Consider the following 16,153-nt stretch of genomic DNA (forward strand, 5'->3'; position numbering starts at 1 on the left):
GGATTAAGTGACTGTGACAGTGTCTGTAAACCATCTGAATAGGTTCGCACACATCAACAGTCTCACTCCTTTGTGGCTTTTTCACTATCTGAGTTTAAAAATGAGGTGGAATTATTTATACTGATATAAAAAGAGAAGTCAATACTTTATCTAGTAATCATGCAGTGTTATTCTGTATTATTTTAGCACTTTAGTAGTGAGATATGTGTACTGTGGAAGGGAGTCTCTGTGACTGGGGCAAGTAGTGATTAACCGAACTCAGGCTGAATAATTTTCTTTAAAACAAGAGACTTTGTATAAGAAATTAAAACTTCCACTAGTAAACACTAGTATTATCAGACCTATAATGATACTTTATTTAAGATAACTGCAGCTTACTAGAACATTTACTGGAAATCCCAGGGATAAGTAACCTCAAAATCAAATTCGTATAATTTTCCTCTGGCCGATTCTCCTGTGAATCAGCCAGGTGTGAGTTGCCCAGATTTGCAGACATCTTCTGTAGAGCAGGGTCATGAAGCCAAGTTGGAATCTGTGTTGACCTACTCATACCAATAACAAACAGATTTTTCCCAGGTCTCTGCTTTGGGGTATTAGTCTATCAGCCCTTGTCCTGTGGTTAGTTGTATTCTCTTCCTCGGGCCACCCACGGTGTTGTAACCTAGCCAGTAGTAGACTGAGGAGAGTAGGATCAGCCAATTTGACCCTTTACCACACTGGAGTACTCAGAAATCTGCTCTCACACTGTAACACACCTGTCTTTCTCACATTTATGATCACAGAAGGCACAATAAACATGCACGTTGTTTTATAAAGTTCGTTAACAGTTGTCTGGGTTAATCATCGCCAGTGACAAGTCTGCTTTTTAACACATTTTGTGCAGTTTTAACAAGCTTTTCTTTTGCAGGGGTTTATGTGCAACGAAAAACATTCATGCATTTATATGCATTTGTCAGCCTGTGAGTAATGATTTTCAGCTGAACGAATGTGTTGCCACATGGATACCTGAGCCAGACTTTTCCATAGTAAACTCTAAGGATCACATATCCCTCCAGCCTCTGTGGTATGCACTAACAGTCTGAGCTTCCAGAAGAGGGGTCCCAGGTGAAAATGTCCCAGGATAAAAAGAAATCCCCAAGCCTGCTGCTGTAGTGAGAGTCTGACACTGAAATAGCCAACAGTCTTTCTCAGAACCCGCTGACGGGTCAGTGGTAGTAATTTAAAAATTTCTTTCATAGTCTCAAATCTGACTGCCAGTCTTTTGCTTAGTTTGTTTCAGTCCTGCAATTACCAACCTCTTAAACTTTCCGCTGCTGTTTAAGCTCAGCGCGCACTTGTCAAACTTTGTTCATATATAGATATATAAAAGCTGTAATTTCGATTCGGCCATGTCACTCTGCGTTGAAAAGCAGTGGTGTGGATTTGCATCGTTAAAGATGTTTGTTTTTATGTGACAAAAATATGACGACTTTTGCTTTATGTGACTTAAAACAATGATATATGCATCTTTTTCTTTCTCTGCTCAGGACTCCATGGATGAAGCATGTGCTGAGGGGATTGGCAATGAACACTATCGTTTAGAAGGTAGGTCTCTCCCAATCTTTTTCCTCTCTGTGGTGAAATTAGTTGGAGTACTGTTTCAGTTGAATGGAAAAAAAACCCTATCCCAAAAACACTATTTGGAATTGAACTTCAGGTATTTGTGTGGCTCTTTGATCCAGTGCTTCATCCCTTCCTCCTCTGCTCCACACCCATTCTCTAAGCCCCAGCAATGTGCTGATGAAGTCCCTTTTACTTTCCCTCCTGCCTTTTCACCTCCTCCATCTCTCATCCGCCCCTCCCCAGCGGTGCACTGCAAAGTGTCTCCATTCCCCCATGTTTTTTCCCTGATGTGATGTGATCCTGGATTAAGAGCTCTGGGAGGAGAAAGTCTCTCCCTCCCATTTAAAGACACGATTGGACGTGAGGTGCAGGCAAAAATGTAGGGTCGAATGAGACCAAGCCAGAATCTGGAGGCATGTCAGAAAATTCCGTTTTACTTCAGTTTCACTTCAGTGGATAATAGCAGAGAGACAAGAGATAATGTGACTGATAAATGGAGTTTGAAATGATTTTTAGCAACTGGGCTAAACTGTGTATGGGCCAAGCCTGTCCTCCCTTCAAGACAGATGTTGCTAATTAGAGTATGCTGCTCTCTTCATTCACTTTGATTAATAGCCACAGTTCAAGACAGCTTAATAAAAGATTTCATAGTTTATGTGTCAATATCTACATAGTACTGACCTCTAAAAAATGTTGTTTTTGTTTTGTTTGAGAAACAGAGTAGTTACAGATCTTGCTTAGATCTCAGGTTGGGCAAAGCTGATTATAGCTTGAATTGTTAAAATATTTCTATAGGCATTTGATATGTTCATGTTGTCTGTTTTCAGTCTTGAATAAATTGACCTTTTGTAAACATAAAAATGGACTACTACTAAAAATGGACTACCCTAATACGAGTAGCTGTGGAAGTTTTATAGCATTAACTCCATTTAGTTTGATCAGATCCAGTATCTATAGATTTCACAAAGATGAGTACAGATAAAATGGGAAGAGAGAGAGAAGAAATGACAGCACGAACAACAAAGAGAAAGGGCTTCTTTTGTCTTAAGGAAGTAAGTTAAAGAAAACATGCAGCAAAAATTGAGAAGAGGAAAAAAAGCTCAGTGATGAAATTAGCTTAAGGATTATTTACATCTGTACTGCTAGGATTCAAGAAAACCTACCGTTGCAAACTTTTTTAATATACTCTTTAACCTTTTGTTGAAAAAGAGAAACAGTCCTTTCCATCATCACATCCTTTCACATCTGGCTCACGTGTTGGATACACAGCGATTACAGCTGGTCACAAAACTGCTGGAGGAAAAGTTACCTTTCAATACAAGAAGCATCCCATCCAGGCCTTCCCAAAATCATGCTGGTTCTGCCTGTACATATAGGGGAGGGAGTGGGGGGCTGCTATGTGTAATAAAGTATTTTAGCTAAGCCGACTGAGTGTGATTGCTCATAGTGTGTGGCAGCTTTCCCAACCTGCCTGTGATGCTCTCTCCGTGTGTGTGTGTGTGTGTGTGTGTTTGCATAACGCGTATGCATGCAAAGTGTAGTGCAGTCACTGGAACGGCCTTGGCATGGATGGTGCCAGACTCGACTGCCCCCATCTTGCCCCTCAGATCTGATGTGCAGCCAATCCCGTAGTGGCAGCTTCACTCATAAAGAGTGGGCTTATGTCTGTGATTGGGAGGGGGTCAGAGGGGGGGAGGAGGGTGATAACAGATTACTGTTACTCCTCCCGGCATTTCATTAGCTGTGAGATAAGCATCTCACCACCATATTGAGCCTGCTTCGGAACAGATTTGCCTTCGCACACAATGTTCCCTTTGAGCACCTCAGATGATCAAACAGCAGGACCCCAAATGCTGCTTCTCTCCAAAAAGTTGGTAAAAGCTCCCTGGGATGATGCCTTTCATTTCTGGCATTTTCCCCTACCCAGGGATGAGACAGGTCTGCTTTGATCTGCTTTGGATCAGGAGGAAAGAAATTGGGCTGTTGTGTCTGCTCTGTTGGCGAGCAAACAAACAGTGTTTCAGATTTGACTTGGCTTAATTAATTAGTGATTCTGTTTTACAGCCGGTCTGATCCTCTTCCAGAAGGTTTGAGAATGGAACTTCAAAGTGTGGTGGGAGGGGTTTGGGGAGGGTGGGGGTGAGGGGTGTGGCTTTATGGGTGGATACAGACTTTGTGGCTGTGATTGGGTGATGGGGATGGTGGAAGGGGAAACCTAAATGACCAGAGGTGAAACGTACTAGGGGCTACGGCTGAATACATCTGTGAGAATAAGGTAATGATGTGTCTGGGTAATTCATAGAGTTGTAAAGGTCCTGACTGGTACACCTCCTGATTCTCAGTTACATACTGTTTGTGTCTGTGGCATTGTGTTCTAAACAAATGCTTAATTTCAAAGCATAGAAGACAATTTTGGTTGCATTAGATCTGGGCTAACACGCAACACTGAAAGTTAGACTTTGAACTGAACAGCGACAGTTGAACCTTGTAATAGAGTAAAAAAACAACAACTCCTTCCTCAACTTTGACCTCATGTTTAAAGGCACTTCCACTTCACTCATTTCAAAGTCAAGGTTTATGAATTTATGTTTCTTTAGATACCAAAACATACAAAGAGTGGTTAACACAACTCTTTGATCATTTAAATACTCCACCGGTGAATTTCAGAGCTTTTATGTATCCCAGAAAAGGTGCTTGCTAATACAAGGTTAAACTAAACTAAACACGTTGTTGGAGACATTTAGCATCATCACACCAAATGAGATTAGAGATTAGTGGTGGTGGTGGTGCTGAAGTTGTCATGTTGTTTGTTCATAAGCTAATATTGCATTGTGACTTTTGGTAATTGCATATAATGTCACAACTGTCACAGCTGAATTAACTTGAGGAGAATATGTTTAAAATCATAAACAAATTTTCTCCAGTAAACCAAAAATCTTTGAAAAATCTCAATGGATTTTTTTCCCCAGGTAACCATGGCGATGCTTTCTTCCTGGTTGGCCTACAAAAACACATCATCCCTGAAGCACTCTATACAGACATTTGTGCCAACTGATTCATCAAAAGGCAGAGTCATGGAGCCAGTGCAGATGCATTCACATCAGTGGTAGATTTGCTTTCACACACAGTGTTCACTTTGAGCACCTCTGATCAAACAGCGGGACATAGCCTCACCTATGCTCACTGATTTGGGGTTGAAAGAACGCTTAGGTCTCGTGGTTTGTATTAGCACAACACTGTTACTTTGAACCCTGTCCAGGTGACTCTGTGTTCAGTAAAGAGGTGAATAACGATGTCATATTAATTGGTAAAATGTATGCGACACATTTTCCACAGACTGTCTAACCGTGAGCCTGGATGGTGATGTACGGTATATATCTTTCCAATAAAATGGTGAGCTCTGCAGCACTGAGCTGGGCTCGGGGGCCTCTTGGAGACCTTCAGCTCTGTCACTTCCACCATTTATATTCAAATACTGGTTGCCATATTCTATCATGTTTTAGGCATGTTATGCCATTCAGTTTCATGTTTAACATCCCTTCTCAGGGTGAACCCACTGAGATGATATGCAATATATTGTAGCTAACGGCTTAAAACTATTACTATGTGTGTGGATGATGGAAGAGCTTTTGCCACCAGAGAATTAGGGCTGTCACAGTTTCAACGTTTCATCTCCCATCCTTGATTTTATTGTTTTGATTCTGTAGTACTTCTGCTCAATGGAATGATGAAGTAATGAACTCTTTGCCTAACTTCATGCAGAAAAATACAAAAGTGTTTTTTCAGTTTCTGGTAGAGGCTCCTTTAAATGTCTTTTAAAAAACAAGAATCACTTCCTTGTTTTTTTTTATCGCTGTAGGGACTTGACCCCACACTGTCATGGATCAGTTTGCTCTGATTGCTAACATGAAATGTTCCAAAAAGCATTTTTGAACTGTGAGAACCAAACTGTGCTTTGATTTTCTGCAGCCTTTGAGCATGATCAAAAACAGTGCAAATAAAACCTACAACTTCAGTGCACCTCAGCAGCCCAGTGGAAAAAAAACCCCCCAACCAAACAGAAAATCCAACCTAATTTGCAAGTTGTTCCTAAGCTCATCAAAGTGCTGTTCTGCTTGCAAAATATATAACTGGGATCAAATAAATAGAAATACAATTTAATGATAAAAAGTGTAAGGCAAAAACGGTTAAGAGTTTGGCTGTGTTTTTACATCCAGGAGCGCTGGAATGGATGACATGTCTTAATTGTGGCTGCCAAACTCGGAAGTCAGAGCTTACAAGGCGCACTTGATTGCAACGACATATCCTCAGGTTGTGGCTGCACCCAATGCTGCCATCCTCAGGCTCTCTCTTTTATCTTTGTGTGTGTCTGTGTGTGTGCCATTGCAGTGGCTTTACCCCCGGAGAAGACAGACAGCTGCTGTGTGGAGGAGAAGATGCAGGAGAGGGACAGCCAATCTCCCGCAGGGCCACAGAAACAGCTCCAGTTTGAAGTGAGTGTCAACACAAAACAGGACATTTATTACTTCCCCCTCTGGATGAAACTAGGGCAATAGCAGGACACACAAATACACACTCACACACTGTATGGTACTGATTCAATGCTGGGCTGTTTCAGGAGTTGGAGTGCGCTGTGTCTGTGGAGGAGGATAACAGGCAGGAGTGGACCTTCACCCTCTACGACTTTGACAACAGCGGCAAAGTTACGCGAGAGGTAATCGCCTGCTTCAGTGGAAAAGCCTTTAATTGCCTAATGAATAAATAAAAGAAGACGTGATAATAAGACAGTGAATACATCCAAATAACTGCCAAAAACATGCACTAAATTTAAATTGAAATCCTTGAAACGTGAAATCTGTATTTGTTTATTCTCCTGCATGTTTCACACATTAAAGAGATTTGCACAGAAAAAGCCTGGCCGGCAGTTTGCTTATCCTGAATCATGTCCCACCTTAGGTTGGAATAAAAATCAATAACTTCCCTGTTCACTTCTTTTTGGTATCGCCACACCCGAAAGGGAAGCATGGATAGAAAAAGCCTGTAACCCAGTCTTACTTGTAAGAACTGAATCCAGCAAAGGTATGTGTTTCCGCTCCTGTGAGGCACCTTGTGGCTTGCGTCTGCCTGGTACAGATCTGAGAGAACATCGAGAAAGGCCCGTGTTTTTTGAGAACAACTTGAAACAGCGCAAAGAGACTGGAGCTGTCCTCTGTGTGGTTGGCTGTGCAGCTTTTTTGGCATTGCCTGTGGCTCCACGGCTCATGAGACAGCGGCTTGGAGGGGGGAAAGAAAAGCTTTCTTCTCCAGCTCTCTCTCTCTCTTTTTTTGTAATCCATTCACACAAATAAAAAGAAAAGGAAACCCAAAAATGACACGGGAAGCTTTTATTTTATTTTAATTGAAATTTTTTACATTTTGTCTGTGTCTGAAACCAGTATGTGGAACTGATCCCTGTAGAATTTATAATAGTCCTTTTTATGAGTCATAGTGGTATAGTGAGTAAAAATCATGCTTTTGCAGACTTGTGTGGTTCGGTCTTGATTCTTAGCAGTTATAGTGAAACCCTCTTACTTCCTAAAGACATCTGAGATGCAGCACATGATACGAGTCTGGACATTTTACTTCTGTACCCAGGAAAGAATCCATCATAGTTCCCGATACTTAAGCGGGAGTCATTAGTTCAGTGCAAAATATACCGATTAACGAGCCACAAGAGCTAGCACTATGTTACAATGTGTGGTCACTCAGCTTACTGCTATGTGAACATTTTTCATTTTAGAGTATTGACAACAAAAGTTATTTGTTTGTATAAACAGTTTTAGCTTTTCCCCTTTTCAGCATAGTATTTATCTGATCCTTGTTTGTATGTGTTACTATGCCTAGATGTTGCCGCTACTGTAGATGTGTATCTTCAACAAATTTAACAAATATAGAAAGTGCAGCGCTCACAGCTTAATACAACTCATATCAGGCCTGACAGGCTTCCGTGCCACTGACAAGACATTTGTTTTTATGAATTTATAACTTGTCTTTATACCCAACTTGATCGCTTCACTTGGAAAGCAGAAGTAACTGATGTCAGTTTCTCTGTTCACTGTTGTCTAAGACACTTCTGTAAATTCTTCGCTAGCATGATATTTATTATGCATGGTCTAAATGCTTAAAGCTTAAGATTCTTGGATTCAGAGTGTCGGCATAAGAATACTCTCCCATGTTCCATTTCTCTTGAAAATCTGTATTTGTACCAGTGTGACTAAGAATCTGCAAAATTGAACATTTAATTAATGAAAGATTAAAAAAACACTCTCCAATTTAACAAATTCTCATCTTCTGTTTCCTGCAGGATATCACCAGCCTGCTGCACACCATCTACGAGGTTGTCGACGCTTCAGTCAACCATTCTCCTGGCAGCAGCAAGACATTACGTGTCAAGCTCTCTGTGGCTCCTGACTCCAGCCAGCGGTGGAGGAGCTGCACGCAGGGTGCCGCAGGTAAAGCTCGCATTAACGCAGTGGGTGGGAGCAGCGGAGAAGAGAGGGCATTTCGGGGTCCCCCTTGTGTTGCGTGCTGTCAGCTCATCCAGACATGTGTTTGTTGTCATGCAGAAAGGCGGCTTCTTCAGGCCTGTCAGCGCTTTGTTCCTTGCAGTTTCGGCGTCGCTCCATCTCTCCCACTCAATGGGGTTCATTTTTAATGATGGGGGGAGTGACAGAGCCAAGAGAGAGCCCCCTCCCTCAGCGCCTTCAAATACTCTGAAAGAAACCTTAAGAGATGTGCTGAGTCCTTTTGATAACCACAGCCATTTTTCTTTTCTCCAAAGTTCTCTTTTTTCCCCCCTGCTCCCCCTCTCTTCGTCCCCCCTTCTCAGAGCTGCTGGGAAAATATAGCTGCGTTCAACTTAACTTTTCTCACTGACGACTTGGTAAACAAGTCGTCAGGGAGAAATATCTCAAAAAGTATATATTCCTGTGTGTTTGCGTCCTATTGTTTCGGCTATAAATATCTGTCAAGAGATTGAGGCAGAGCATGCTTTGAAAAGATTGCTGGTTGACTTCATGCTAATTTCAAACCGCATCAGATCTCACGTCCTTAATAAACTATTTCTGAAGTCTGCATGTTTTTTTTTTTATTCCACGCCTTATAAAAGACTGGGAGTTGAAAATAGAATAAATGAAGCACTGTTGTTTTTCCTTTTCTATAGATCTTCAAAGTAAAACCCCAAAACAAAGGTTGCTTTCTTCTGAGGCTTGTGTGACTGTTGTCGTTCGTGCTTGGGTGCGTGTGTGTGTGGCAGCTCTGTGTTGCTCTCTTTGATAATAGCCTCCTGTCTTTCACACATACTCAGACTTACCCCACCCAAGAGAGAAAAATGACAAGTGCATTGAAGACCCCAAGAGTGCAGAGAAGAAGTCTCGAGCACTCCTAAGGTAAACCCATCTCTCTTGTACGTGTCTCAGTGTCTGCTGGTTGTAGTGTATACAGTTGTATATGAATAAGCAGCATGTTAAGGCTTGTGCCACTGATTTTTCAATCTAAAAGTAGAAACATTCCTACAAAACACGTCTAGGGGCAAAGTTTGTTTTAGGAGGACTTCTTACATGGCTTCTGTAATATTCCTTTACTCTCTAATTAGCTGTGCCCAGTGCATTGCAATGAGGAAGAATAAACAGCAGAGACACTTCACTCTCTGTGCTGTTCAAGTACTCCCAGTTGACATTCAAACCAGTGATTTTCCTATCACAATCTCACTTCTCTAACAATTACCGTGCCACAGGCTGATCATAAGGAACACTTGTTTTACTTTCTCCAAACATTACCATAGTGAACCTCAGTGGCCCAAACTGCTACCTAATGAGCGGTGCCGCTTGTGTCCACAGGCGCCACCACAGTGACCACCACACCCAGCCTGGCTGCCAGCGCCACTGTGTGGATGAGAACCTGGAACGCAGGAACCACTACTTGGACCTGGCAGGCATCGAAAACTACACGTCCCGCTTCGGAGCCGGTGAGTGGACAGGGGCCAGTGGAAGGGGAGGGGAGGGAGAAATGCAGACGGTGGCCCTTTGAAGCTGCATCCAGGGGCCCTCATTACTGCGGCACCTGCTTGGAGCCATTAGATGGAACTAGCAGCCCACTGCGCTCCTCGCCAGTACAAACATGTGGGCTCAGGCAAGCACAATACATCAAGTGTTCAAGGCTAGAGCCCATCAACAGAGTGGGCTGTTGTTAAGTGAAGTATTAGGTGTAATGAGCAACAGCCTTGATCTGATAGTTAGTGATGACGTGATTATTTTAATGTTAGCTCTGTCAGGAAAGTGCTAACAGAGATCTGCTCTCTGTCAAGTTGTTTCAGGGTTATCTGCACGGAGAAAGAACCTGACACGTGGCTGCCAGAATCCTACCGTCAAACCTTAAGACAAAATTTATTAGAAAGCTGGTCACACAGCATTTTTTACACTGTGGTTCACTTTACTTTTATCAAATTCTTCTTTTGCCATTTGCTATTGTTAAGATAGCAGAGTTGGAATAGATGGGAAATTTGGGTAAAGAGAACAGGGGAATGAGATGCCACAGACTGGGAGGTTATACCATTCTTTGCCACACAATATGCTTTCTGTCATGGTCCTGGGCCATGTTGGCCCAGTGTTCTTAGTTTTCTTGTATGTTTGTATTTTGTTCCCTGTTTAGGCTCTGTTTCCTGAGTTGCCCTGTTGTGTTGTTCCCTGAGTGCTTTCCCTTTGTGACTCTCACCCCCTGTGTGCCCCTCTGTGTATTCATGAGCCCTCGTCCCCTTTCGTGTTTATTCCGTGTCTCCCCTGCCCGTTATGTTGGTGTTCTCCCCGTGCTCTCTCTCCTCCTGTCTGAACCTCTGTACTTCCTGTTTCACCTCTACCGTCAGTGTTGTGTTCACTCCTGCCATGTCCCGTGATTATTATCAGTGTCACCTGTGTTCCCCGTGTGCTCCCACTTCCCTCGTTAACCCTCTGTGTATTTATGTCTGCGTCTCCCTCAGTTCTGTGTCGCGTTCTCCCTCATGTTGTGTGTTCCTCCCTGTGTTTCTTGGCAAGCTTTGTATTTAGTTTTCCCAGTTTAGTTTCGTATTTCCTATGTTCTGCCTCTCCAGCATTAAAGCTGTAATTTTTGAGTTCATCCCCGTGTCTGTGAGTTTTGCATTTTGGGTCCTCCTCCTGCCTGCCACACAGCGATCCATGACACTTTCTAACCACTCGGTCATTGAGTTGCTCCATTTTCTCTGATTTTATTACTGAATTTAAAGGGCCCACTTCACTTTGAATGTCAGTTCTGTGACCCCATCATAGTTTGTAGTTGTTTGCAGTTGTTTAAAATAAACATTTTTGTCTCTCCTTCACAGCCCCTGCTGCAGAGATGACTAAAGCAGAGCCTCAGGCCAGGTCATCTAACCAGACTCGTTCTCGCTCCCATGAACCAGAAAATGGTCACTCCCATCCCCATCACCGCCGCTTACAGACTGTTGTGGACACCGTTGCTCCAGACAACCTCCACTCTGCCCGGCTGCGAGGCCAAGACTCAGGGAAACATGCCCTCCGTTCTCCAAAGACACACAGCCGTACACCTCCTGCGCAGATCAATGGCAGAGTGATGAGGAGCCGAGGTATTCCCCCTCCTCCAGCTCTACCCAGTCAGACTCCTCCTCATCAGTCTACAGCTCCGTACCGCAAACACAAGCAACGATCCAAAGAGAGCCAGGGCTACAGAGCCTTAGGCCCTCTACCAGCACCTGGGCCAGTGGTGGAGAAGGAGCAGGTGAGAGACCTACCTAGCGTGCTGCTCTATGAGGGGGGTCTGGCGCAAGTTGTGCAGCGGCATGAGCATCACCATCACCACGAACACCATCACCACTACCACCATTTTTACCAGTCCTGAATTTCCATCCTGCCTGGAACAGCTCAGCACTCCTGTAAGGCCACAAAACCCATCCCGGTCAGCAGACACAGAGTGCAGGCTGCTCCCTCCTAAAACTCTGGGCAGTTACCCATGTAGTGGCATGCTGATAGACATTGAGGTGGAGAGGAGGATCATGGGACGGGTGCACATACTGACATGTTGTTAATCAGTATTATTAAAGAGGTTGCCAAACATAGAGAAGGTTGGGTATGCAGCAGGAGGCCACAGTACAGTAATATAAGACTAAGGAGCTTGAAGGTGGGGGGTTGAGAGGAAGCAAAGAGGAGCTGCTCACTTGTTCCTCTCGCCCTGGTTCTCTGATCCTCTACTGGATGAACTGTACAACTCCAAACCAGCACCACAATCCTTCCAGACCACTAAGCCAAAAGGTTTTCAAGGAAAAGAGGGACAAGAGGAAGAGTGACATTAAGATGAAAACATATGAAGGAATTTAAGTGATTGCAGAGCAGGGTGCAGTGTGTGTGTGAGAGAGTGAAATTTTGTGTGAATGCATGGGTAAACAAGGGTCTGCGTGTGCGTGTCTGAGTGTCACAACACCGCTGTCTGCTGAAAACCACTTGAAGTGCACTCGTTTGTGTGTGAGTATTTAATGTAGGCTGTAGAGATGATTATGAAGATTCTGATTTAAGCATACAACGCCCCGTCAGCAAAAATGGGAAGGAAAATGTTGAAATGTTCTAAAGTGAAAAAGAAGAGCGATCCTAAATCCGCTGCTACCTCTAATTTTATCCTAATTGTTGTTGTAAAGGTGACTTTGACTAAGTATTCAGAGGTTATTTTCAATGTACTTAAACATTTTTGTCACAATCTGCAGTACTGAAATGTTGAATAGCTCCTTACATTTATTAACTAACATTTGCTGTACATAAAGTAAATATTGTTGTCAATTTTATAAGCTTTATTGATAATGTGATATCTTTGTATTCACTATCTGAAGCTCTGTGTTTTCCTTCACAACTGCATTTTTATTAAGACCACTAGCAGCCTCATTTTTTCTATCAAACTCTGTTAGTGATCCAGTGTCACACACTCCTTCACACTGACTTTCAACTCTCACCCAAATGTAACCTGTAATTATGGCAAGTGACTAAAATCCCAACCCTCAACAGTGCTGTTCAGAAGCTCCAACTCATGACACAAGCAAAACTCAGTTGCCAGTGTTTTTAAAATGTTATGTTATTTTATGTTATGTCCTGTGATTTTTTTTCAGACAGCAGTTAGCTTTTAGAATATATCTGGTGTAAAGATCTTGATGCGCTCCAAGAAGCTCTTTCTTTATTTAAATATTTAAAATGTTAGAGATAAATCACATAGCTTTAGTGGCATGTTTGCATAAATTGAAACCTTGTTACCAGCACAAGGTGGGTGTGTTCATTCATCACAGTGCAGTGTGGCCTTTAACAAGACTTATTTACGGTTTATTATTTATGCAGCAAAAATGCTTTGCTGAGCATGCATGCAATATTTCCGAAGTGTTGTGTTTCGGCTATTAGCAGAGACACATATTCACACTCCCAGAATTTGTCCACAGTTTTGCGCACTCTGGTTTTCTGTTTCCAAGTCTAGTTCTTTCCCCAATTGGTAGCAGCTTTGTCATCCTTGCCCAGGGTCACACGGCTTCTCCCTCTGTTTCCATGGCATCTTCCTGTCCCTCAGCTGTCAGCAGGTCTTTCACCGTGCCGCCATGTGGCCTCAGCGCTCAGCCAACAAGGCTCTGTTTGTGGTGCTCTTTCAGCTGTCTCATTCCTCTGGTGCTGGATGACATGGGGCCCTGCAGTCTCCACTGCAGCCATAATTCACCGCTCACTGCTGCTGTCCTGCCAGCACCGGGACTGTCTATTCATATTGTCCCCTGATGCTCGAGGGGACTAGCATCACCATACCTGTGCCATCTCAGCTCTGACAGAAGCAGTAACCTACTAGCTGCTGGTATGAGAGTGCTGATTTCCTTAATTCTAGGCAAGCACTTTTCAGTGTCACACTGAAAAGAACTTGCCCCTGTGCAGCTGTAGTTTTCTGTGTTTAAGTGCCTTGTGCAATGGAAATCTACATTCAGAGGAAGGGCGTTTTCACCATATGGCTTTTGCAAATCAGGCCCCAGGGCTCATAATTGTCCACAATGCATCCACTTGAAGTACATTGAAAGGATTGTTTTTGATTGTCTTAGTTTGTCGTAAGGGTGTGTGTGTGTGATTGTAATACACAGGAATGCAGCGTATGCCAGTCTTGCCCTTAGCCCTGTGGTGTTGTCTCACAGCTGTAGCCTGTTTTCAGCAGAAGCACCGGTCAGACGGGCCATCTCGTGGGACCTGGTGGCAATGACGGCCTCATTTTCAGGCTGGGGTCACAGCTGTGCTCCATGCCTTAGCTTTCTCACCTCTTACTGTTTTTCCTAGATAAAAAGTCATTTCTACTGGAGCCCTCTCAGCGCTGTAGGTTTGTAGATACTAGTTTCCAAATACGAGTGTGAAAATGGTTCTCCTGTGGTAATGGACAGTGAGCAGGCGACTGTAGGGTGGTCTCATTTGTCATGGTGGACGAGAGCTTCTGAAGAAATTTGAGTGACTCAGACCAAAAGCCAGGTTGGAATTTTTAAAATTTCTTTTAACCCTGAAAGTGTTTGACTGAACACACAGAGCTCTCTCTTCATTTGAATTTTTTTAATGCCCTGCTTCACATTCATAGACTAACCTTCACTAAAAACCTCAAATGTTCTTGATAGCGTGTGCCTCAACAGCATTTGTTAAGGGTTGGGAAAGCAGTTGCGTTTCTGGTTTGTCGAGCAGACTTTCTTTGAGGGAGCGTACCTCAACCTCTAAGAAAACTTGTGTTCTTACAACCTCCCTCTCTAACCAGCACTGTTGCTATCCCTATTGTTTCTTTTATCACACCAAGGTAACGGAGTTATATTTTGTGAGGAAGAAAACTCAGATTTTTTGTTGTTGTTTCGTTTCTTAGCAGCCAAGTCCTCAGCTGTCCCTCAAAATCTAACAAAATGTATTTTTTATTACTCTTTTTGGCAGATTGTTATGTGGGCATGAGTGTAACATGAATTTCAATGTATGAATGCCGCTTTTCAAACATAACATTTTAATCTGTGTCACACAAACTGCTTTTGATGCACCTACTTTGGTCCTGTTGAACTGTCAGTATTCTGAGTCACAGTAGTATCTAATGCACCAGTAATTTGCTTTATAAGATTTATGTATCATCACTGTTTTTAACCTGATGTATATATTGGACTGCAGAAAGGTTAAACCAGCATCATATATAAAGATAGGGTTTTTTATAGTTAAATAACTGTCAAGGTTTTTCATTTTCCTGCTGTCCCATAGTATCCACAGTGACCGTCCCACTTATCTGGAAGGAAATCTGTCTGTTCACCCACAGAGATATACACTTTCACTTGCTGTTTGCTGTAAACCTGTTTAGCTCTAGCTGTCTTTTCGCATCTTCCATGGTCATCTAATGTTTTTTTTCTATTTCCATGACATTTAGTTTATATTAGATTGTATTTGATTAATTGCTTTATTTATTTGATAGCAGATCTGTGCCAAGGGAAAATACCCTTTTATTAAAGTATGAACCTGTTCCTATTAAACTGCATGACTTCTGGAGTTACTTAAGAATATTTTCTGTTTAATGTTTTAAAAATTATGCACAGGACATACAATATCAGAGATCAATATGGAAAGCTGTGTCAATTTCCTCTTTTTTGACTACATGTCAGATTCTTTTGAAACTATAGCAATGTCTTCATTAAGTAGTCATTAAGCACTCATAAAAACTTTACACTTTGTCTTATGTACACTTTGTGCATTGAAATATAAGAAACCAGTTGGGATGTATAGATATGTTATCATGGGTTTTTTTGTTCTTTTTTCAGTGTATATAGATTGCTACTACTCTTCCTCCTCCATAGTGATGCACAATTTCTGTAGACTGTAAGAACTGTAGACTGTATCAATATCCCTATAGATACAATCTACATGACTGTACCTCCTAGGGGAAATTACTGGACCTCAAGGTAACTGCATATCAAAATATCTATTGTCAGAATACTAAACCCTGAGTATATCCATCAAAGTGTGTCTGAAGTAGTGTGGATGCTAGATTTAAAAAAAGAGCTTGTATGAGAGTGTGTGCGTGTAATTGGGTGAATGAGGGTTGGACTAATAGTGTGTTGAATGGTCAATCAGAATGAAAAAGCACAATATAATCACCAGCCCTTCATCCATGTTCAGAAAAGGTAAAATGTATATATTACCAAGGCGCCATAATGAGCATGTACAAAAACAAAATAGTCGAATGATTTAATGTTACTCTAATTTTAGGTTCTACAGTTTCCTTGCTTATAGTGAGAACCCACACAAACACAGGGATAACCTGAAACTCCACGCAAAAAGGCCACAGCCAGAGCTGAGCTCAGGGTCTTCTGTGGTGTGGTGGTTAGCACAACCACACCACCATGCAGCCCTGTTGAATTCAGAATTGAATTTTAAATCCCTCTGCTCACATTCAAAGTCTCGAATAATCAGGCCCCATCACATCTTAAAGTGCTCAGTTCCATATTGTCTCAATAGACTGCTTCTAATTAATTAAA

General features: G+C 42.4%; 1 protein-coding gene across 1 annotated transcript in view; it reads left to right on the forward strand.

Moving 5' to 3' along the window:
* Positions 1-15,151, forward strand: part of nkd1 (NKD inhibitor of WNT signaling pathway 1) — a 33,199-nt gene extending 18,048 nt beyond the window's left edge. Inside the window, exons 4-10 of the mRNA XM_085251569.1 lie at positions 1,527-1,584; positions 5,992-6,095; positions 6,221-6,316; positions 7,946-8,093; positions 8,948-9,029; positions 9,480-9,607; positions 10,976-15,151. Of these exons, the coding sequence (XP_085107695.1) occupies positions 1,527-1,584; positions 5,992-6,095; positions 6,221-6,316; positions 7,946-8,093; positions 8,948-9,029; positions 9,480-9,607; positions 10,976-11,508 (1,149 nt within the window). The 3' untranslated portion in view covers positions 11,509-15,151. The remainder of the gene's footprint in view (positions 1-1,526; positions 1,585-5,991; positions 6,096-6,220; positions 6,317-7,945; positions 8,094-8,947; positions 9,030-9,479; positions 9,608-10,975) is intronic.
* Positions 15,152-16,153: the final 1,002 nt, after the last annotated feature.

Source organism: Mchenga conophoros, linkage group LG1, assembly GCF_057382185.1.
Source record: "Mchenga conophoros isolate Kocher_MC1m ecotype Shallow Benthic linkage group LG1, M_conophoros_male_GT1.1, whole genome shotgun sequence".
Lineage (NCBI taxonomy): Eukaryota > Metazoa > Chordata > Actinopteri > Cichliformes > Cichlidae > Mchenga > Mchenga conophoros.